Below are 25109 nucleotides of genomic sequence, written 5' to 3'. Positions count from 1 at the left end.
TCACATCATTGTGATGCAGTGTTCAGAGGAGATTTAAAGCCATGAAGCAAAGAGGCAAATGTGATAGAATTACTTATCCTGCAAGATAAAAGCAAAATAATCAAAGAAATTTTCTGCCTCACTGACTGAAGTAGTGTGTTTTTTGCAATAGCTGCTCTCTCCTCATACTCCCTTAAAAGTTTCTGTTGACAGAGTGCACGGAGGGAAACTGTCTAGCTGTACTGTGAAGGGTTTTGTGGGGAACAAAAGAATGATAGCCCAATGAAATAGGTGTCTGGTGTGTAGGGATAATAACAAAATATTTTGTTATCATCCCTACACACCAGACAATCCACCTGCAAGAGATTACTCTTCTGAGCAAGGTCTGAATCCAATTTCACCTCTTTATAGATTCTATATGGACATATCCATGAGTCATTAGATAGTTGGTATGGATTGCCACACCCAAGAAGATTTTACAATCTCCATTCTAATTAGTCTCAGCCCACAAGTTGCTCTTGCAAAGTCTGGGCATCTGATTAGTACTCCATTTGTTCTGCCCATGTTAGGCAACAAGCACAGTCTAATAAGGAAAAAACAGAAGACAGGTAGGTGTAATCACATCATACTCTTCAAGCAGGAGTAAAAAGGAGAAGACTCAAAAATGAAGTTGCAGAACTATTAACTAAGATTTGTAACCCGTCCTTTAAATCGGCTTCGGTAACAAATGACTGGAAGTTAGCTAATGTAACGCCAATATTTAAAAAGGGCTCTAGAGGTGATCCCGGCAATTACAGACTGGTAAGTCTAATGTTGGTACTGGGCAAATCAGTCGAAACACTAGTTAAGAATAAAATTGTCAGACACATAGAAAAACATAAACTGTTGAGCAATAGTCAACATGGTTTCTGTGAAGGGAAATCGTGTCTTACTAATCTGTTAGAGTTCTTTGAAGGGGTCAACAAACATGTGGACAAGGGGGATCCAGTGGACACCGTATACTTAGATTTCCAGAAAGCCTTTGACAAGGTCCCTCACCAAAGGCTCTTACGTAAATTAAGCTGTCATGGGATAAAGGGGAAGGTCCTTTCATGGACTGAGAACTGATTAAAAGATAGAGAACAAAGGGTAGAAATTAATGGTAAATTCTCAGAATGGAGAGGGGTAACTAGTGGTGTTCCCCAAGGGTCAGTCCTAGGACCAATCCTATTCAATTTATTCATAAATGATCTGGAGAAAGGGGTAAAAAGTGAGGTGGCAAAGTTTGCAGATGATACTAAACTGCTCAAGATAGTTAAGACCTGTCATAAACAGATGGTTAAGGGTTAATGTCTCTTTTACCTGTAAAGGGTTAAGAAGCTCAGTAAACCTGGCTGACATCTGACCAGAGGACCAATAGGGGGACAAGATACTTTCAAATCTTGGTGGAGGGAAGTCTTTGTTTGTGCTTTTTGTTTTGTTCGTTGTTTGCTCTCAGGACTGAGAGGGACGGGACATCATTCCAGGCTTTCCCTATCTTTCTGAATCAGTCTTTCATGTTTCAAAATTGTAAATAATAGCCAGGCAAGGCGGATTAGTCTTATATTTGTTCTCAACTTGTAAAGGTTTCTTTTGCTGGAAGGATTTTTTACCTCTGTTTGCTGTAACTTTGAAGCTAAGGCTGGAGCAGGGGGGTCCCTCTAGTCTATAAGAATCTGAGTACCCTCCAAAGCATTTTCCATCCTGATTTTAGGGAGATAGCTTTTAATTAAAGAAAGAAAAAGTAAAAAATTTCTTTTTAAGAACCTGATTGATTTTTCCTTGTTTTAAGATCCAAAAAGTTTGGTTCTGTGTGAAGCCTCTCAAGGCAATCCAGGGAGGGGAAAGTCTGGGGGGAAAAGGAGGGGGATGGTTAATTTCTCCTTGTTTTAAGATCCAAGGGGTTTGGGTCTGAGTTCCCCAGGGAAGGTTTTGGGGGAACAGAAAGTATGCCAGACACTAAATTCTGGCTGGTGGCAGCGTACCAGACCTAAGTTAGTAATCAAGCTTAGAAGTGTTCATGCAGGTCCCCACTTCTCGTACTCTAAAGTTCAAAGTGGGGAAAAAAACCTTGACAGTCCTAGGACCAATCCTATTCAATTTATTCATAAATGATCGGGAGAAAGGGGTAAAAAGTGAGGTGGCAAAGTTTGCAGATGATACTAGCTCAAGATAGTTAAAACCAAAGCAGACTGTGAAGAACTTCAAAAAGATCTCACAAAACTAAGTGATTGGGCAACAAAATGGCAAATGAAATTGAATGTGGATAAATGTAAAGGAATGCACATTGGAAGAAATAACCCCAACTATACATACAGTATGATGGGGGCTAATTTAGCTACAACGAGTCAGGAAAAAGATCTTGGAGTCATCGTGGACAGTTCTCTGAAGATGTCCACACAGTGTGCAGAGGCGGTCAAAAAAGCAAACAGGATGTTAGGAATCATTAAAAAGGGGATAGAGAATAAGACTGAGAATACATTATTGCCCTCATGAATCCATGGTATGCCCACATCTCGAATACTGTGTACAGATGTGGTCTCCTCACCTCAAAAAAGATATACTGGCACTAGAAAAGGTTCAGAAAAGGGCAACTAAAATGATTAGGGGTTTGGAGAGGGTCCCATATGACAAAAGATTAAAGAGGCTAGGACTCTTCAGCTTGGAAAAGAGGAGTCTATGGGGGGATATGATAGAGGTATATAAAATCATGAGTGGTGTGGAGAAAGTGGATAAGGAAAAGTTATTTACTTATTCCCATAATATAAGAACTAGCGGTCATCAAATGAAATTAATAGGCAGCAGGTTTAAAACAAATAAAAGGAAATTCTTCTTCACGCAGCGCACAGTCAACTTGTGGAACTCCTTGCCTGAGGAGGTTGTGAAGTCTAGGACTATAACAGCATTTAAAAAGAGAACTGGATAAATTCATGGTGGTTAAGTCCATAGATGGCTATTAGCCAGGATGGGTAAGGAATGCTGTCCCTAGCCTCTGTTTGTCAGGGGATGGAGATGGATGGCAGGAGAGTGATCACTTGATCATTGCCTGTTAGGTTCACTCCCTCTGAGGCACCTGGCATTGGTCACTGTCAGTAGACAGATACTGGGCTAGGTGGACCTTTGGTATGACCCAGTACGGCTGTTCTTATGTTCTAAGACCTGCATCTTTGATAGTACCTGGGTAAGAATAAAGAGGGCAAATAATTTCCCAACAGCCAGGACGGCAGACAAGAAGGAAAGCTTCCGCTTTTCAAGCAGTCAGGGTATGGGGAAATGGGTGAGACATACACCTCACTTAATAACAATCCATTGTGTTAAGTAGCGTTATAATGCAGCAACATGCTTATGTAAGTGGCTTCGAAGCCACACAAAACCCCAGTTAAGTGCAAGTATGTGTTTCTCAGATCCCGTAAACAGAGGAATGCCTTCAGTTGGCTACTTGAATGTCTGACCTTATGGATATCAGTCTGAAAGTGGACATTACTTGATATCATTCAACCTGGGTAATACAGGACTATAATCTCCAGGTTCTTTGGACGCTGAAGTAAATCTCCATTTCCTTCTGTTGTACTCCTGGTTTGACAAATATGCCTGAAAGTGGAGGTGGTGTCCTACATTCTGTTCAATTGCAATCTGTTTTCCATGTCATAAAAATAGAGACAAACAGCTACTGCCTGCTCTAAAAGAAGATTCTATGCTGTAGCCTTGTTGATAATGAGACTGTAATGTTCACCTGTAGGATACAGAATAATCATTTCCTCATGGAAAAATTTTGGGCACCCTTTGGACCCATGCTGAAAAGGATCTGGTAAACAAAATATAATCCAGCCTCTGGGTTTCCTTCTGGCTGCCCAAAAGGACCCACATGGAGGGATTACAAATCTCACTTTTTCCCTGAAGAGAGGGTGTTTGATTCAAACAGCTGTTTGTGGATATTAACTAGAAAAAGAAGCAGCTGACTCTAATCTAGCCAACAGATGGGTGTTGCAGGCTCAAGCACACCTTAAAATACTGTCAGGGTTTGACAGAAGCAGACTCCTAAAAATACTTGCTTTTATGTAGGATCAATGGCCCTAGATCTCTAGCATGCTCCTATTCCTAACTGAATTGCCATGCTACAAGGTAGTGCTTTCAAAACGTCTTGTGTAACATTGATTAGATTTGAAGCAATGAACCTAGGGTTGATTTTTCGCCAATGTCTCAACATCAGAGAACCAGCATTTGAGCTTCTTTCACATTTTTGTAGCCATATTATAAATATTAAACATTCTTGCTTTCATCTGATGTATGGGAGGAAACCCAAGTCTCTAAATAGATAAAAAGAATTTCATTCTAAAAGATTCTAATGAAAAAATTACAAGGATTAAAATTTTTTCCAGAAAACGGTAAAGGATTGGAGCATCTAAAGTAATTGAAAAGCCCCTTGAAATGACAAACAGCTGCAACTTGAGAAAGCACTATTTAAGTATCAGACTCTAGATCAAATCACTATTTACAACATACAGTACACTACCACTTTTTCTGAAACACTGATTAAATAGTCTCACATCTTGCCTTTGTTTCTCCTCCAGCTTCTCACGCATTCTTTTTGCATTTTCTAGAGCATCTTGTAATGCAAGCTGAGCAGACTTTGAAAAAGCAGTAAAACAAGTTATTTTAGCATCAGTTAATACTCTACGGTTTTTTTCCCCCAAGCTGCTTCTGAGAAAGTGAATATTCTGGACACCCACCATACTTCCAAACCTATCACTACAGTCTGCTAACAACCCTGATGCTTCCAGACACAGTTAGTGTACTGGAGATTAAATTGGGATATATTAGAATCAGCGTTAAATTTTCACTCTGCTGCTCAGAGCACAATACCCCAAGGAATGGAGCAGAAGGCAGTAGGTTTTAATTAACTCCATTTATATACATCTGAAGCCACAGAATGAAACTTCAATGATTCTGGTCTGTTTCACTTTGCACCCGAACACCTGTGGCATGGAGTGTAAGTTAGAGCGGTCAATGATCTCCAACGGCAGGGTAAGACACAGGAGAAAAACCTATTGGTGGTTCTGACCAGTCAAAACAGAACCAACACTGATTTCAGTGACACTCTACAAGAGAAAGAAACCATCATTACAATATTTTTGAATGGAGAGCAGAAGTTACGCTGCAGGTGATGGATGGATCCTTAAAATAGATTTTGAGAATTAATCACTACACTTGCTTCTCCTTCCATCTACCACAATTTCACATGTTTTGCAAATGACATATGCCCTTCTACTGAGAGCAAGCCTTGTCTTCAGCATTTCGCAGGCAAATCATGAAAAATTCAAATCTACATGCATGCATGGGGACAGAACGCTGGCGGACCAATGAAGGGGTGGAGCAATATTATTACAGTTTTATGAACACAATATCTCCATACATAAGCACTATCATTATCACATTTAAAGGCAATTGGGGGAGGGAGCCTCTTAAAATATTTTCTTGGAAATGTAATTGAATCCAAAACCAGTACAAATAGGCACTTAATCTTTGTAAAACTCCTCAATAAGAGTACACACGTAGTTGACAGAATGGTAGTTCTGGTTATCCTCCCTGGTGTTTAATATTACTTGTAAGCTATATTTAAAAAACCTGTCATTACAACTGTTTCTAGCCTATTTTTTTTCTGAAAAATTACATTAACAAGAAATTAGGTACCTTTCCAAAGAAGCTACTACTGTTCACTCTCCACACTGACACCTGTGTCCAGTAAACATGGGTTGCTGCAGAGCTATAACAAGCAATATTTCTGAATATGCTTAAGAAATATGATTATTGCTACAGTACCTCATTGACCTCATGCAGAAGAGATTCTTCTAAATGCTTTAATTGGCACTTAGCTTCTTCTACAGCTTGTTCAGCTAGAAAAAACATAAGCAAAGCAATTACTTAAAGTACAGCTTAGAGACATCATAAAATACCAGCTCTACAGAAAGACAGAACATTTATTGGGTAAACACCATGACAACCTGGAACTGTTCAATGTTTTAAATCTCAGATTATGCATTTGTGAGGTGCTGAGCATCCTCTGTCTCACTGAAATCTGTGGGAATAAAGGGCACTTAGTGAATGACTGAGACTGCACCATGTGAGCACCTCCTGAGATACTAACATACTTAGTCACTAATTTAGATTTACAGACGATTCATAGATTCCAAGGCCAGAAGGGACCATTCTGATCATCAACGCTGACCTCCTGAAGAAAACAGACCAGAGAACCTCACCAAAATAATTTCTAAAGCATATCTTCTAGAAAAAACAACATCCAATCTTGATTTAAAAATTCTCAGCAATGAGAATCCTTTGTTCCAATGGTTAATTACACTCACTGATTAAAAGTTATGCCTTATTTCTGATATGAATTTGTCTAGTTTCAACTTCCAGCTGCCAGATTGTGTTATACCTTTCTCTGCTAGATTGAAGAGCCCATTATTAAATATTTGCTCCTCTTTTAGGTACTTATAAACTGTAATCCATTCACTTTTTAACCTTCTCTTTGTTAGCTAAAATAGATTGAGCTCCTGAGTTTATCACTATAAAGCATAATATCTAATCCTTTAATCATTCTCATGGCTCCATTCTGAACACTCTCCAACTTATCAACATCCTTCTTGAATTGTGGGCATCAGAACTGGACATAGTGTTCCAACAGCAGTGGCACCAGTGCCAAACACAGAGGTAAAATAACCTCTGTACTTCTCTTTGAGATTCCCCTCTTTATGAGTCCAAGGACTGCATTAACACTTCTGGCCATAGCATCGCACTGGGAGCTCATGTTCAGCTGATTATTCCTCATGACTCCTACAATCTTTTTCAGAGTCACTGCTTCCCATGATAGAGTCCCCCCACCATGTCAGTATGACCTGGGATTTAGGAGGAAGATCACTACTTTTCTTTAGATTCCTTGCTTTCTTGAATTAAAGCTCCCCATCCTACCTTGCAAGGCAATTTGTGACTATGCTTTTTTCTGTATTTTATATTTTAACTGCAACAGAGTAGTTATGGGAGTTTACATAATATTTCTAAGCATATCAAAATATGAAGTGCTACGAAAAGGTTATTGATTTCTATTCACAAAAGAGTTTTACTACTAGCATAATTAAGCCACAATTTTGAAATAAAAAGCCAATTCAGGATATTGCATACCAATCTTCACATCCACTTCTGCCTTCTTTATTTCTTTCATTGCAGTGCCTTTACACGATGACGTGATGTATGGGTACATTCTGTTAAGACAGAATGGCAAAATCATTACAAACTGCATTTTCAACACACATCAGAGCAATCACAGGAGCAAACAAATGTTATGCAGTACGTTACAATGCACATTACCTTTGAATTAATTTACCTTCTCAGTGGCCAATGACAAGGTCTGCCACAAAACTGCCACTCTGTATATGCAAATAAGTGCTAAACAAGTTGTAGACAGACAGACTACCTCCCAGAAGCAATTTAGAACCTCTAACTTCATCTCGCCACTGTAATATTATTTTCAAAACAAAGACTGACTGATGCACTTCTGAAATCCATGGCACTAAAGCAGGGGTGGACAAACTTTTTGGCCTGAGGACTAAATCAGGTTTCCAAAATTGTATGGAGGGCCAGTTAGGGAAGGTTGTGCCTCCCCAAACAGCCAGGCGTGGCCTGCCCCCCGCCCTGCCCCGCTTCTCACCCCCCCTGATGACTGCCCATCCAACCACCCCCTCCCTGTCCCGATCACTCCCAGAACCCCTGCCCCTGACTGCCTCCCACCACCCTAGCCAACTCCCCCCCCTTCCTGACTGCCCTCTTGGAACCACTACCCCCATTCAACCCCCATTCCCCGCCCTCTGACTGCCTTGACCCCTATGCACACCACCCCAAACTCCTCTGCCCTCTATCCAACCACCCCTCTCCCTGCCCTCTTATCACGCTGCCTGGAGCACCAGTGGCTGGCGACACTACAGCCGCGCTGCCCAGAGCAGCAGGACAAGCAGCCATGCCACCGTGCAGCATACAGCACCAGGTCAGGCCCAGGCTCTGCTGCTGCACTGCCTCAGGAGCTCACAGCCCCGCCACCCAGAGCATTGCGCCTGCGGCAGGGCGAGCTGAGGCTGCGGGGAAGGGGGAACAGTAGGGGAGGGGTCAGGGGCGAGCCTCCTAGGCCAGGAGCTCAGGGGCTGGGCAGGAGGGTTCTGTGGGTTGGATGTGGCCTGTGGGTCATAGTTTGCCCACTTTTACTGACTAAAGGAAAAATTTCACATCCGCATCCAGAATATCTATGATGTCTTTATGTGACTGTAGGGGGTGTGTCTACACTGCAGTTAGACACCTGGGGCTGGCCTGTGCCAGCTGACTTGGGCTCCCAGGGTTGTTTCATTGCAGTTATACTTCTGGGCTCTGGCTGGAGCCTTGGCTCTGGGACCCCATGAAGCACAAGTTTCCCAGAGGTCAGGCTGCAGATTGAGCCTGGAAGTCTGCACTGCAACTAAACAGCCCTACAGTCTGAGCTCATTGAAGGATAGCTCAGTGGTTTGAGCCTTGGCCTGCTAAACCCAGGGTTTGTGAGTTCAATCCCTGAGGGGGCCATTTAGGGATCTGGGGCAAAAATCTGTCTGGGGATTGGTCCTGCTTGAGCAGGGGGTTGGACTAGATGACCTCCTGAGGTCCCTTCCAACCCTGATATTCTATGACTCATCTGGTTATTTTCACAGAATCATTAGTTAAAGACAACCTTGGGCTTATCTACACTATGAGCACTGCAGTGGCATGGCTACTGTGCAGTGGCGCCATAGCATAAACACTTTCTTCAGTAATGCAAAGGATTTTTCCACTGCTGTAGCTTGTCCCCCGCCCCAAACAGCGATAATTAGGTTGACAGAAGCATTCTTCCATCGACCTAACTGTCTACACTGAGGGAGAAGAGTAGGTCAGTATAGTGAGAATATGGATTGTCATACCCTGAGTCCCCGTAGCTATTCAACCCAAATTTTAAGTGCACACCAGCCCTTCGTAATGAGACTAATTCACTTTTCAGATGTTGGCTGAGCATATCCCAGCATGTTAAATCACTTTTAATATCTAAGAACCCTTTTCCATTTCAGTTTTATCTGGAAAAAAATAAACAGAGGTTACATGGCTGAGGGTGGGGAAGGAAAGTGGAAGTTTCCATAAGCTCATTGAAGTCAAGAAGACAAATATATGAGCCAACGATTAACTGTAAGAAAAGCCTGTGTCCTTGTCTAACCTGGCTTTCTTCAAGAGTTCTGTGGATCAAGTGAAAGCAAAGGATCAGATGTGCAAACTGTTAACCCATGACACAAAAATACATGTGTCCCACCAGTTACAGAATTCATTATTGTATTACAGAACACAGAACAAGCCCTAAGAATCAGGGAATTTAAAACATATGGAGTTTGAGTGGGTTTTAATAATGACTGGCAGGAAGCAGAAATTACCAGGCAGAAATGCATTAGGGGAAAATGAACTATATAGTCCCATGTAGTCTCATACAAAGCACCCTATGGTGAGAAAATTACAGAAGGCACTTCTCACTGGCAGAGAACGAAAACCCTTATACAGAAAATTCAAAGATGAAATGTGGCCAGTTATTCCCCAAGTTTGTGAGGCCACAGAGCTGGCCTGATCAAAACCCTGTCTTCCCAGATTGTTGGGTGATAGATGAAATGCCATAGAAAGAAATGAGTCATGCTGGAGAGCACAAGAAGCTGTCAGAATGTAGTTCTGAGTTAGAGTGGAGCAACAGTTCCTTCCAAGGAACCTCATCAGAATGGAAAGTCAGACATTGGGTGTCCACATTTGGGGAAAGTCGATTGGCAATGAGGCGGCCTGAAAAGAAGTAATGTCTACCTCAGGAGAGGTGTGAGCCCAGGCTTCTGGATCATCTATATTCTGTTCTCTCCCGCCCATAGCACTACTGTAGCACTTAATTTTTGTTCTCTCTAAGTTGAGCGCTAAGTATGAAGCAACAAGGAATTAGCAGCAGAGGACTGAGGCATGGCCTCCGTTGCTTCCAGACTGGATTAAGGCTCCATTTGCACCACTTCAAGTTGGCCAATGTGATTAATATGCTTGCTCCCTCTTCATCTCCACTACTGCGAAAGGATATAGGACCAACATATGGACTACAGAGCCAGCATTTTCTGGAATTACCCAAGGAGCTTTCCTTGACTTCTACTTAAAGCCAGTCATAAACTGAGGAAGCAAAAATTATTTTGGGAATGGAGAGGGGAAGTTGGTGGCAGAGACTAATTTTGCAGTTTTGCCAGGGGACTCCTTGTTGAAAGATGGATCTATAATAAGGAATCCTGAAGAACTCATTACATTCTACCATCAAGTTCTCAATTTGGAACAAATTGACAGTACAACGTAAGGGCTGAAAGGATTCTCATTTCACTGTAAAAGTGAACAAGAACAGATACAATATGTTAAAGGAAACTGACACTTTGTACTTAATATAGAACTAAGTCTCAAAACAGTCCATTAAAAATAAATGAGAACCAGGATAACAGACTCAATATTCAAAAGTGATCAGATAAAGAGGGCTACGCAAACTGAGTGAGAAAAATACATAGGAGATTAAAATAGAACAGATATTGAAAGTGACTGAAATAGTGAATATTTCACCGAGAGCACACACTTCTACAATTATTGGGAAATTCACATCAGTTATTTTCAGAAGAAATGATATTTTTGGTGCTGCAAAATTGATTTTAACACTTAGCTTGATATGAGGACTATTACTCTACTGCAAAAACATGAACACTGAAGTTATCCTAAGCTTCAGTCACAAAGTGGCATATATTGAGACATGCCAGAAGGATTCTGACAAGCAGTCTCTCCCCCTTGAGCACTGACTTGGGGAGAGGGGGAGGAGGCAAGTTATAGAACAATAGTTTGCTTACTTACACTGGGGTATCTGCTGCTACAAATTATATCCAGGCCAACAGATTAGTGACCTTACAATTATATAATCACTTTTAACTCAAGAGTATTTTCCAGTTTAACCTGATAAACTACACAAAAGGATTATTTGATATGACACTTAACAGACAGTCACCTCTCAGATGTAATGGGGCAATTATGAAACACCACACAGCAACACTACACAACAGTTTAGGACAGAAATTGAATGATTCCACTGGGTTGCATGTCAGCTTGTTTCCTACTATTCCCCTTAATACTTTGGTCTACATTCATCCCGCGCCACTCATCTTTGCACCCCTTTGGTATCCTTCTCTAACTTACCAAATATTTTTACAAGATGCCCTTTGCACTCTGAATCTCCCCTTTCAATTGTGCCTCATTCAAATCCTTCCATTTGTTGCTTTCCCACGAAACTCTGTGATCCACCAACATATGCGGTATCTAACCCAGTTTAATTTTTTTTACAAACACATTCCCAGCTCTTTGGAGATGTAATTAATTTGATTGTATTGCGTGACTGAACCGTTTCTACCTTTGATTTGTGCTCTCTACAGTTCAGGTTCTGTCTCTCCTCTAGTATTATTGTATTAAGCACAGAATGAAGTTCATAATTAGAAGGAGCTGTATTCAGTATTTGGATAAGAGCTAGTGGCTTTGGAACCGAGAACTATTACACTGCTCTACAGCCAAAATGCTTCTGAAATAAATGTAGTCCAACTTTACTAATTCTGGGTCACTGAAAATGAAAATGATGCTTAAAATTGTTGATTGGCTCTAGTTTTCAAGATGTGCTATTGGGTCAGTATATACGACCCTTGACTTGGGAATGGCGGAGGATAAGTGAGTTATAAAGGGAAGGGATCTCAATTTAAACCAGAAATGACTAAAATACATCTTTGACAGGATCTATGAAGAAATCTATGACTGGGTTTGGACAGTACTTGCTTTTTAGGCAAAACAATGAATGATGCAATCTGAAGCTAGTATTGCATCATACATGATATGAATTGCATCATGTTATTCCTAGAAGTCATGGATGATGCAATCATAATGAAGCTTACATCACTCTGCTGAACAACTTGCCCTATATCAGCTCTAGAAATCATACAGTGTCGTGCTCTTATTTGTCAGTGTTTGATTTTGCAAAGGGACACATTTCTGTTTAGCCAAAGTGAGCAGAGATGCCTCGTACTTGTGTGAACAGTGCAGATAACTTCTGCTATGTTTGTGGTGAAGTGACTTTTGCATCACAAAAGCGCAGTATAACCACTATGGTTAAGAAAGCCTATCACCTTTCTTTTGGCTGCAAAATTGGAGATCAGGACAAGAGGTGGGCCCCACACATATGCTGCAACACTTGTGCAACAAATCTTCGCCAGTGGTTGAAGAGGAAAAGGAAATCTATGCCTTTTGCAGTGCCAATGATTTGGAGAGAGCCAACAGATCATACCAGCAATTGTTACTTCTGCATGGTGCCTCCAGTTGGGAAAGGTGTGTCAAAGAAGAAAGAGTGGACTGTGCGTTATCCAAACATTCCATCAGCTATACGCCTAGTACCCCACGGAGAAGGACTGCCGGTTCCTGATGCACCAGAATCATTCTCACTGGAGTCAGATGAGGAAGAGGATGAAACTTTTGGTCCTGAACCATCAATGTCACAGGACCCATATTTTCTCCCATCCTCCTCCTCTGAACCACACCTCATAACACAAGGTGAACTGAATGACCTTGTCAGGATTTGGAACTACCCAAGAGTAAGGCAGAGTTGTTGGGCTCCAGACTACAGCAGTGGAATCTCCTGGCAGGCTATCAGGGCAAATGGAGCCCATCAATGCTTGCAGACTATTGCTGGACAGTGACAAGAGATGCTCCATTTAATGAATACAAGAGATCAGCCAAGAAGCCCGAGTAGACACTTAATAGGACTAAACTATGTACATAATAGTTTTTTGCCTTTTGTTTCATAATCAATTTTATTTATATAACTCTTTTGCTGATTTTTAAAGTGTTACATAAACAGGACAGGTGAAATATCATCCTGTAAAGCAACCATAAACACATGAAAAGACCTAGGTTTACAATTTATCATTAAAACTCTACTATCTACACAATATACATAGACATAAAATGTAAAAACTTAAATATCTTGGAAACAGTAGCCAATCAGTTGTTTTAATTGTCATATTTGAATTCAGCACATCACAATACATAATAAATATCACATTTTATCTCTGAAGCAGACGACTTCTCAAAAATTGTAGACCAGTGTTATCCTAAATCCAAGTCCCTTCACAAGGTTATGAAAGGTCAGCTCCTCCAGGAAAGCCGTATAGCAGGCCCAACAGCGTGATAAAACAGAGACGGGTAAAGCTAGAGTGATCTTCGACTGAGGAAAAGCTAGGGCATTAAGGAATCTTTAAGTCAGCTATGGTCAGTGGAGAAAAGCCATGAGTTTATGATCTGTAGTTTGAGAAGTATAAATTGTAGAAGCTAGAGTCACTGATTTGACATTTTCCTTTTGATTAGTGGTCAGAACACTATTTAAATTATGCAGTAGATATGTGGTGCTTTCGAGTCTGATGCTATACATAGCATGATACACAATATGTCTAAAAATGATACTCAAGTTTGAAAACAGATGTAACTTTCATAAAATCCAGTTTTGTGATGCCAGATAGAATACGTGATGACTCCCCCTGAAGTGATCCTAGGATGGTTGACAACAACATGTACAGTGGGATTTTCAAATTTAGTCCATGTTGGCCAAACTCTGTTCTCGTTTAAGAAAATATCATACTTCAATAGGAACAAATTTAGACCAACATTGAGCACTTCTGTAAACATTCAATTGGGCACCAAGTAATAACCTACATATTTTAGTTCCAAGTTCTAAAATATGCCTCTTATCTGTCTTCCTGGTCACAACATTTGCCTCTTAGTTTACATTCGGTGAAACTATCGGACTGTGCTTTCAGCCATAAATTTTTCTTGTCTCAGCCCATGGTAATCACAGGATAAAGACTAAGGGCATCGGTAGGGTCATGCACTCTATGGGGCTGTGATTTCTAAAGCACACTAACATTTTGCACATTAATTGGTCCATGTAGATCCGGCTGGTGCACACTAAAGGCTCCTCATGATGTAATGTTTCAAAAAGTACTACTTTAAAGATCACCAGCAGGGTCCCCATGGACCAATTAATGTGCAACACCTTAGTGCACTTTAGAAATCTCACTATGTGACACTAGAAAACCCCAAGATTTGTGTATACTAATCTTTCTACTGCTTGGAAACCCTATGCACGTGGTTTGAAAAATCTCATGTTAGATATTAAAATACATGCCTATTTTAACAGGACTCCAGTGTCTAAGCCCCCAACCACACTGTTATGCTTCTGCTAGTTTTTTATATTAGCATCACTATTGCAGACGACATACCAGCTAACCAACTGCACAGCTATACTCACAATGAAAGCCGTTTTTTCCTTCCATAAAGATGTTAAAAATTTTGCTACTAGGTAACTGATCACTTTGGTTTGTACACTCAGTAAGAGTCTTGCCACTGACTTCAGAAGGAGTTGGGCCCCTAACTACAGTGGGAATATGACAGGGTGACCACATGTCCCGATAAAATTGGGACCATCCCAATATTTAGGCATTTGTCCCACGTCCCGCTGGCAACAGTCGGCTTTTTTTTTTTTTTTGCTCCGCCAGCGACCTCCACCATGTGTCCCAATATTTTCTTCCTCTCATCTAGTCACCCTAGAATATGATCAGTGCACTAACTGGGCTCAGTTAGATTTACTATAGAAGCAACCCCATACAAAACTATCAAATAACAGAATTAAAGGGTCATTACAAACAAACCGCATTAGTGACCTATAATCTCATATTGTATCTTTCGTACAAGAACAGAAGCACCTTGATGCACCGAAGTGAAAACAAAAATCCCTTTTTAGTTGATTATCTTATGTAGTATGTTCTTAGCCCTGGGTCGAGATAACTGCCAAGCATTTGTCACAGATGATTACACTTTAGCAGACCTGCCTGCCAATGCGATTTGAACTTTGTTTAAATTATAAGTCACTTTGCCATCAAAATCAATTTTCCACCATGACAAAAAGGCTATTTAGGCTTTCAAGTGCACTGCTTTGAAAATTAAAATATTTAAGAGTGTAATAGCAACGGAAGCTTACTCACCTGGGTCTGTAAAAGCAGTAAGGCAAGTGCTTAGTTTCTACTTTCTCAGCTTGAATGAATATCCTCATATGCGGGTCAAAATACAATATAGCTGTATAGGCTCTGAGTGACCATCGTTCTGGAAGGCTGAAATATCCAGTATGTAAGCAAGACCACAAAGCGTGAACTCTACTACATGAAAAAATTAGATGCATAATAACCTAAGACAACATGCCCACCCCCAGACTCATTAAACTAAAATGTGCTGGATCCCCACAGTGCTCTCTGTAGGTATTAAAAGATTTTTGAAGGTTTTCTCCAGAGTAAGTTTGTCAGAACCTTGCAAATAAACTCCAATTTGTGCACTGGGTTTCAGCTGATGGCACTAACAACTACGGTACAGTTCTTGATTTGGCTAGAAATTAGTTTTATAATGGGATGCTGTTGACATATAGTATGAATATCTCACTAACAGTGGGATTTAATGCCACACAGCTTCAGGCTTAAGACATTATCATGGAAGAAGCTAACCTACTCAACCCTGGAAATCTAGTTTTCCCACTGTATTAGGATACAAATATCTATGGTGCTTTGCAGAAAAGGAAGAGATATGGAAGTGTGAGACGAGTTCAGTCTGACGAGCTGGGCTGCATAGCAGAGAGCCCTGCTGAGTAGCTCTGCTCTTCCAGCCCCATCTTGCCTCTCTAGCTCTCCTTCCTTTCCTGGTTTCCTGGCTGAAGACTCTGGAGAACTCTCACTCTAGTGGGCTCTCTAGGCCCCCAGCCTCCCTAAACTATAGAATGAACAAGAGACTTTCCAGCCAATATCTTTGGGCTCTATACCCAGTAATGCAGGCAGTGGAAGGAGGCCAGTCAGAAGACAAGCTCCCTGTCCTACCAAAGGGGAGGGGAAGCTGCAGAGTCTGAGTGGGTGTGGAGTAGGGAATAAATCATTAGTGAAGCAGCCCAGGGACTAGGGAAGGATGGCTTGTTCTGGTGATTTCTCTAGTAGAGCAAAACATATTAATTGTTTAAAATACTAATGTGATTGAGGCAATGCCATATTTCAGCTAAAAGAAGATGTTTTAAGAAAGGATGCCCTGCAAAGACCCAACAGCCTCCACCCCTCAACAGTGACAAGTACCGCTGATATTTTTAGTCATCTGTCCCCACTTACAGAAAGTTCCACTCCAGGCCAGAAAGCCTGCTGATTCATCAGCCCTGCATTTTGTGCTCTCTGCTGCTTGGGAAGGAAGAGAGGAACCAGAAAGTTTTACCATCCCTTTCTTAAAATAACAATAGATGTGAAGAGAAGAGGAGACCTGTTGGCTTAGTGAGTCCTCTACAGAAATAAACTGCGGCAACCTACCTGAGGGCCCAATACCCAGAATGCTTTGAAAAGATGATATACTAAATCAAGTGTCATCTAAATCCAATGGGTACATTATACCTCTCATTTAAAAAACTGCATTCACTTTCTTACTTGTCCTAATATTGGCTGGCAATTCCTCAGCACTGATCACAATGAGACATCTGAGGCATACAATCCATTTGTTACAAACAGTACAGGGAACAGTGAATGTTTATACGTTGTACAATTTCTCATCTTCATGGTTTACCCAGTTTTATTAGTGAGTGAAAAAGGTCATTTGCACAACTGGGCAACCATGCCATATTTGCCTTTTGATCCTGTGTTACCCTGCCACCCCCCAGTCAAAGAAAGGCATTTCTGCATTACTTTTGAATGACAACATATCCATGCTGTTTTTCAGTTCCTAATCAATTGACAGTTCCCCAATAAAATACTTCTATTGGTGTATGTAACCATGTACTATTGATTACAGATATTCATCCAAACCTTTGCTCCAGTAATGTAATTATGCCACTCACTTATCAAGAAGACCAGCAATCTGAATATCCACACTGTCAGTTCTTATATCTAGCTCTGGCTCTCCACTGAGCATAAGCTTTACGTTGTAAATAACAATGGAAGTGCCTAGGGAGAGAAAATATACATCTTTTAAAGGCAACTATTTGAATATTGTAAAAGATCCTTTTCAGGCGCTTCTGTGCTTTTTAATCTTGTCAGTCTAGCTTGTCTAAATAATATATACAGTATCAGAATAAGAGCTGCAATTTTTGTGGCCTGTTTAAAACAAAAACCATGGAAATATGTATGTGTCAAGTATAATTCCCAATTCTGGACCTTAGTGTCCAAAATATGGGTACTAGCATGAATTCCCTAAGCTTAATCACCAGCTTAGATCTGATAGGCTGCCACCAATCAGGAATTTTTAGGGCCTGATACCTCTGGTCCCCCCAAAACCTTTCCAGGGGACCCCAAGACCCAGATTCCTTGAGTCTCACAACAAAGGGAAATAAGCCATTCCCTCCCCCCTCCCTTCTTCCTCCCAGCTCCCTGCCGCCCTGGGAACACTAGGAGATCGCCTGATTCAACTTTTTGAATCACCACACCAAGAGGAGAGTTACCTTCCCCCTCACCCAGAGGCAATACAAGCTGCGTGAATATAACACAAAGAGAAAATTTATTCTTCCCTTCTCCCCACCAATTCCCTTGAACCTTAACTAGGAGAAAAAAATCACACAGGTCTTAAAAGCAAAACTTTTAATAAAAAGAAAGAAAAAAGTAAAAGGTTTATCTCTGCACTTTAGATGGTAAACAGTTACAGGGTCTTTCAACTTATAAACAATAGAAAGAAACTTTCTCCAGCAGAAACACAATTTAAGCTACTTCCAGCAAGTACACATATGCAGATGACACACAAAAAACAAATTAAAAGACGATGACCGCCTTTTCTTACTTACAATTCTGAATAGATAAGAGACTGTAGCAGGGAGATTGGCAGAAACCTGGTTGCACCTCTAGTCCCATCCAGGACCCAGAGAGAACAAAGCCAAACCCAAAACCCACAAACAAAGGCTTCCCTCCCATGAGATTTGAAAGTATCTTGTCTTCTGATTGGTCCTCTGGTCAGGTGTTTGGGGTCCCTGTTTGTTAACCCTTTACAGGTAAGAGAGGCATTAACCCTTAACTATCTGTTTATGACAGTATGTACAACTTATTGTATCGTGTCTGATACAAACTGAGTTTATGGACACTGAGGGCTTGTCTAGATACAGTTAGTGCACAGCAAGTTGGGATATAAAAGTTCAAACAGCAGAAGGTCAAAGCGCATTAGGGAATTTTAAGGCATACTAGCAGGCTCCACATTGCCAGTTAGTGCACCATAGACTTACACCTCAGCTGCACACTAACTCTGTATCTAGACAGGGCCTAAGATTCATACAGCCAGAGTGATATAAGAGAGAGGGAGAATTCAGAGATAAAACTGAAGGAGAAAACAGACTTTCTTAGGAACTATGAAAAGAGATGTAGAGTGAGAGAGAGGCTCTTCCAGATGGAAGGTGATGCAGAGGACAAGGCTCTTGCATTAAGTATTACACTGCATGAAAAGACAGAAGAGGCCGGTCAAATAAGAACAACTAGTGGAGAGGAAATCTAAGTAGTCTGGACCAAAGCGCATGGAGAATTTCAGAATTCTTTCTAGATTTCCCCCCCAATAAACATTTCCATTTTGACATTCAGGTAGAACATTTTATTCTCTTTATAATAGCAACCAGGGTGTAAGGTAAATACCCCAATCCTTTTATTTTCTTCTTATTAAAAAGGTTTGACTAAATAAGAATTTCAGTAATTGACCTTCTACATAAGAGTTAAAAGCACATTGCTTCTCTAATGATACATCAGTATTTCTGTATTTTAAATAATTGTTTACATGAAAATTGCATTGTTCGGCAAAGCTTACCACTTCTCCCATAGATCGTGTCAAATTGCTGCAGCAATTCAGTTTCACTCATGAAAGGGGAGTATTTAAAGATGATAGACATCTGTACAGTGAATTTCTCAAGATCATCTATGACTGGTTTTCTAGTACCTGTTGACCATGAGGTTATTGGGACTATCATCTGCAAAAAACATGAAAAATATATTTCAGAGACAATTACATATTAAATAATCAAAGATCAAGGTGAAATTTTTGATTGTTGCTGTCCTTTTATTTTTAATTATTTTGTGGAAAAATTATAATGCTAAAATTATTTTTAAGATAAACAGGTTTACACAGCTAAGATACAGAAAGCAACTAAATTAACTCAATCTTTGCTACAAAAAACCAAAACCACAGAGGAAATCTGACAAAAATTAGGTTTGATTCTTTATTTCCCAACCTGGGATTTACACAATCCCATAATGTATCACATGCCAACAATTTCTGCAGAATAAACTCTCAGGACCTGGCAATAGGGATTATTTTAGAGGCAAACATCAATGTCTAGCTATGGAAACCAGTCTTGGAACCTAGAGGGGAAGGATAGTACAGCTATTTTAAAGTACTAGCCTGGGATTCTGGAAAACTGGGTTCAATTCTCTTCTCTAGCACAGATTTCATGCGTGACCTTGGGCAATAAACAACGTCTCTGTGCATCAGATGCAGCTAATATAATACCCTACCTCACAGGGATCTAAAATACAGGTAACAATGAAGTTGCTTTACAAGGCTAAAAAAGCGTGGACTAAACAAACAGTCATTGGAAAATCCAATTATTTTCCTCTAGTCAAGAAGAGCCCATTTCTATTACGAGAAACTATACTGTACTTGAAGCACAAAGATTAGCATACACCATAATCTCAAACATTCACACATCTTTTACTTCACATTTTGTTTAGTGTTGATCACCTTAGCAGCTAGTTGCTATTACAAATACTAATAAGGCAACATTACACATATAGAGCCACCTATCACAGCTATCCACGGTCATATTTACAATAGCTCTTCGTCTTCACATACAGTACAGAGTGTGTGTCAATATAGGGTGGGACTGTTGAGGGTTTACATGATAGTTGTGCCAGATCCATGGGGATATCAAAATGTCTCTTTTTGCAGATTTCTGAACTTCAAACATTTCCAATAGAATGTTTCATTTTAAACACAAAGGGAACTATTCTCAGCTAGCTAGGGACATAAAAATTCCCTTGGGTGCAAGAGAACAGAGCTCTAAGAAAGTATAAACCTGTTTTTTCCCTTTTCCTCCCCTTGCAAAAAAAAAAAAAAAAAAAAAAAGAGAGTGGCCCATTTATTACTTCCCCATTCTCATAAACTCCAGGGTTAAGCCCAACTTAAGGGCAAGAAGGGTAATTTGTCAGTCCTGACCTACAGTCAAGTGTTTCTCTCATGGGATGGTGGTGGTTTCACCGTACTGGTAGAAAACACTATTTTGTCCACAAGAGTGGTGTTTTGCTGGTATAGTATATCCAGGGCCGGCCCACAACATTTTGGCATCTGAGGCAGGGAGCTCAAAGGACGCCCCCATGCCCCTTGCTTGGGCCAAAGCTTTGAAAGGTCTCAATTCTGCCTTCTTCCTGTTCTACTCCTCTCATGGTATTGCTCTGCTACCTACCCTAATAAAGGAGAACAAACAACTTAAAATGCCTTGTTCAAAAATTGTAAACACACACTTAACTTTCAAATGCCTGAACAGCAAATGTAACTTTACTTATCTGCATAGCAAACACTGGCATTATCATCTGTTTGAATAATCAAAGTGGTGCTTTCCGTGCCTTCTTGGTTGCAAAGATTTGAACTGCTTCCTGAAGGTCCACACTCTGGGCCAGCTAATGCTCTATTGGGATGGTTGCAGGGCTGACCAACCTCTCCTGTGTCATTGTGGAGCATAGATGTGTTATTAACTTCAGCTTGGAGAAGCTGCGTTCTCCACTGGCAACTGTTACAGGAAGTGTTAGAAGTATGCATAGAGCAACAAAAGCATTTGGAAAGAGGGTGGTCATCTTATTCGAGCACATATATTCCAGAACAGCCTTTGAGGTTGATCCTGCTGAAATGTATCTTGAAAGGGCTTTCAGTTCATCACCTAAATCATTCACATCAATATCGCACATCATCATGTGTCAACACTATCTTTAGTGCCCTGTATTGTTGGTGAACGTCTTCAAGTATAGTGAGGAGCTTTGGAATATTGTAGAACATCTCAAATATACTGCCGTCTTCCTTGAGCTGCATGAAACGTTCTTCAACTGACCGTATTGCACAATCTAGCACCTGGTTAAAGAATTCAATTTTGAATTGTTGTTTGGGATCTCTCATGGGATTATCCCATGCCTCGTAATCAAAAAGTCTTCTTCTTCGGTGACTCTTGTATTCTTGGATGGGTGGGAAAATAGCTTCAGTGTGAAGTTCCTCTGCCAACTTCTGTGCACTCTTCAGAACATTTTGAAATCCCTCATCTAACCGATAAGACTGTAGGTATGACTTTGCTTTCTCTAGTTGTTCCATAGCTCCAGTTATATCAAGCTTGAAGTCTCTTGCTTACAATATTTATTTCAGTATGTCATGCCACAACACTAAGCCACACAGAAATCTGAAGTTATGTATGCTTCTGGTGATTCCATTTCCCTCTGCCACTCTTCTCCCACCAACAGTTCCTGTCATAGCATTATCCTTCATAATGACAACTATGGCATCATTTTCTTCCCAATTTGGTGTTTCATAGGCTTTATCACCTCCACTCGACTTTCCCATTGTGTGGCACTCAGTGGTTTCAGTGTCAGAGAGGATGTTCCCAGATGCTGCCATCAAAATTTGCCATCGATGAGGTTGATGCAGAGAAAAATACATAGATGCTTTGAATTTCATTAAAAAATTCAGCAGCCTCAGTAGAAGCTGATGCTGCATCACTGACCACCAAGTTCAATGAATTAGAACTGCACAGGACAAAAAAAGCTTGAGGGTTTAACTCTCGGATCTATGGCTGCACTCCTCTGTTCTTTCCCCTCATGTTGGCCCCATTATCGTAGCCCTGGCCTTTCATGTCAACTATCGCAATTCACGTACCTTCCAGCTTTTTAAGAAGCACATTTGTCATACCAGCTCCTGTAGTATCATCAATGTCAATGAATTCTAGAAAATGCTCTCTGACAGTCACCACTGAAGGGACATTTTCACTAGGTTCTGTTGTTACAAAACACTCCATTAGAGTCATTTGTTCCTGTAGCGGTGCCTTTTCCCAGCCCCTCCACAAACTCAATCGGAGACCGCTCCAAAGTACATGCTCCAGTGCTCTTTTATTGTTCATGCCTATCCCCACCACCTACTATTTATATATCTTTCAGACCAACACCCTGAGAGACTGCTAGCTTCTCCTGCCAGCAGGGATCTAGAGCTCCTTGCTCCTTCCTTTCCTGTCTCTCCCCTCTGCTTCCTCCCAGCCACCTTTATATAGCAGGCTGGCCACTTAGGCCCGCAGGAGCATCCCCTCAGGTGATTAGGGCCAGTCCTAACTAATCCCCCTTTTAAGGAGAGCTGGGCTAACAGGGGTCTGGCTTGAATCTCCTAGCCAGCACCCTGTTACAATTCCACATGGCTGATGTCAGGTGTGCAGTCCAGAATAATAGAGTCTTATCTTGTTGACTTCAGATCTGCCACAATCTTCTGTTTAACTTTTGTTGCCAGTAACTGTATGATCTCATTTGAATTGTTTTTCCAAGGTAGTGGTGTGTGTACATTTCTTGGGTGGTGACTCTTCTTAGATGTTCCTGGAGCACAGCACCAAGCTCAGCCATCAGCTCTACAATTTTAAGGAAGTTTCCATTGTTTGGCACATACAGCTGATCTGAAGTGCCACTCAGTGCTAGGTTTTGGGTAGCAAGCATTCTTACAATGGCAATGAGCCTTTTCAGAACATCTTGCCAGTAAAGAGACTTTGAGGCAATCTTCTCTTGATGCTGAACATCTATGGTGGCCTTTAACCTTAGTCTCATCTCCAGCTCTTTCCACCTATGGAATGCTCTCTGGTGATTTGCTGCCTTCTTATGGCATGCCAGATTTCTAGCCAGATTTTTCCAGTCCATTGTTCCTGTAGAACCCAATGTGGCTGGAACATTAGACCGAAAGGGTTTGCACTAAACACAGTATGCAGCATTCTGGGTTTTTGAGTACATAAGCCATTGCCTCTCCACTTTGTCACCACTCGGGATTTCACGCCAGTAATGTGTTGGATGGAAACTTCTGTTTTCATTGTCTTTGAGAAACATGAAGTTTTTCACTTGCTGTGGCCCATGCAGTACAAGGAAGTCCCTCAGGCTACTGCTCAAGTGGGTCCACAGTCCTGGATCATCTAAACTTACTGAATTAAACTCTGCAGCAGCTGTTTTTTTGTGCTTCCACCACACTCTTCTCTGATCTACACTTTTCTTCAGGAATGTGCATGGTTACATCCATTTGAGATGGAGATATGGATGCTGCAGTAGCTGCCAGGTCACCTGCACTCTGACTAACTGGAAGATCAGGCATCTCCTCACCACTCACATCCTCACTGGGGCCGGAAGGCTCACCATGAACATTTGTGTCTATGTACCTCAGGAGAGCTCCTTCCTGCTTAGACAGAAAAGTTTCCTTTGCTTTCTTTCTTTTTCTGAATGCTGCCCCAGAGGGCGTTTTCTTCTTTCACTCATGACTGCTGTTCTGTGCCAGCTATAATGGCTCTCAACATTCAGCTGAAGGGAACAAATGAGCATGCTGGTAGCAGGGCCTGAGTGAGGGAAGATAGCAGTGTCTTAAGGGCCTAACTGGCTCCTATCACTTCAGTTGACTGCCTTTTATCCTCAAGTGAGTTCAGAAGCAGCAGGAAACAGGAAGCTCCCTGAGAAGCTGGTGTTCATCAGTCCAGACTCCTGGGGGTTCCAGAGAGGTACATAAGAAGCTTCTCATCCTCTCTCTCCCTGCAGCTCCTGCTGCTTTCTATTATTCTCTCTCACCTTTTCTCCTGCCTGCCTGCTATGTCTCTTGTGCCCTCCTTCCTCCAGCATAGCACTCCACCATCTCTGTGCATCTAGAGCAGAGAGAATACATATGCACTAGCAGCAGAAACAATTTTCTACACTCTGGGTCCTAGTGGCACCCCCACACACTCTGGCACCTGAGGAAGCTGCCTCAGTTCACCTCATGGTAAGGCCAGCCCTGAGTATATCTACACCACTAGATGCCCCTGGCATTCACATGGCATTAGACTTCGCCTACACTACAAGCCAGTGGTGTGATTCCCCTGTTCGTGTACAAATACTTGTGCTAGCTTGATGAGAGATAGCATGAGTATAAATAGCAGTGTAGCTGCGGTAGCACAGCTAGCCACACCAGAGCCACAGCTGATCTGTGATGAGTACATACTCACCCATTCGAGCAGGTTTGTGCTCAGCATGACTCAGTCGTGCCTCTGCTGCCGCTACCCATGCTATTGTGGCTACACTGCCATTTATATTTGTGAAGCTAGCATACGCACGTGTAAGTGAACAGGGGAATCACATCCATAGCCTGGAGCATAGCTGTAGCCTTTACAGTATCCAGATGCTGTTCTCCAAGTAGAGGTCCTATTACGATACCACGTAGATAGTTCTTGCTGCATTTTCCATCTCTTGTTCCTTTCTTTGACTGAGCCCTCCTTTTTTTATTTTCATTTTCAGTCCTATCCCTTGTTCTTCATGTTCCTGAGCTTCACCTTGTTCTTCGCCCCACGAAACTTTGGGCTGTAACATCATACCTCCTTCTTAGTCACCCTAATTAGTAGTTTTTCCTTTAAAGTTGCTTTGCTGTACAAGCAGTCAGTCAATCAAAGTTCCAGGAAGGAAGGCTACACGTGGCTGCTTCCAAATCCCATCTAGTCCATTTTGAGAGATAGAAAGGGGTTGCTAAAGAAAGAAGATTCTCATAGGCTCTACCAAGTCACCATCTGACATAAGAGCTCACAGGAAGGGTCCAAAGAATATAGTTTGTTGACTATAATTAAGGTGAAGCCAACAGATTGAAGTACAGTACCAGTTTTGATCTGCGCTTATCCTTCCAATGTCAGCAGAGCATACTGTGTGATAAAGCTCTGCTTCACCTTT

The 25109-nt window shown here is 41.3% G+C and overlaps 1 protein-coding gene across 1 annotated transcript in view; it reads right to left on the bottom strand.

The window, feature by feature from the left end:
* Positions 1-25109, bottom strand: part of MORC1 (MORC family CW-type zinc finger 1) — a 100523-nt gene that overhangs the window by 59316 nt on the left and 16098 nt on the right. Inside the window, exons 7-12 of the mRNA XM_030582075.1 lie at positions 18961-19120; positions 17024-17129; positions 15156-15281; positions 7177-7256; positions 5818-5891; positions 4552-4625 (exon numbers count right to left, since the gene is read on the bottom strand). Of these exons, the coding sequence (XP_030437935.1) occupies positions 4552-4625; positions 5818-5891; positions 7177-7256; positions 15156-15281; positions 17024-17129; positions 18961-19120 (620 nt within the window). The remainder of the gene's footprint in view (positions 1-4551; positions 4626-5817; positions 5892-7176; positions 7257-15155; positions 15282-17023; positions 17130-18960; positions 19121-25109) is intronic.

This window comes from Gopherus evgoodei, chromosome 1 (genome assembly GCF_007399415.2).
Source record: "Gopherus evgoodei ecotype Sinaloan lineage chromosome 1, rGopEvg1_v1.p, whole genome shotgun sequence".
Lineage (NCBI taxonomy): Eukaryota > Metazoa > Chordata > Testudines > Testudinidae > Gopherus > Gopherus evgoodei.
Note: the sequence above shows the minus strand (reverse complement) of the source record. Positions and strands in the feature narration are given on the sequence as shown.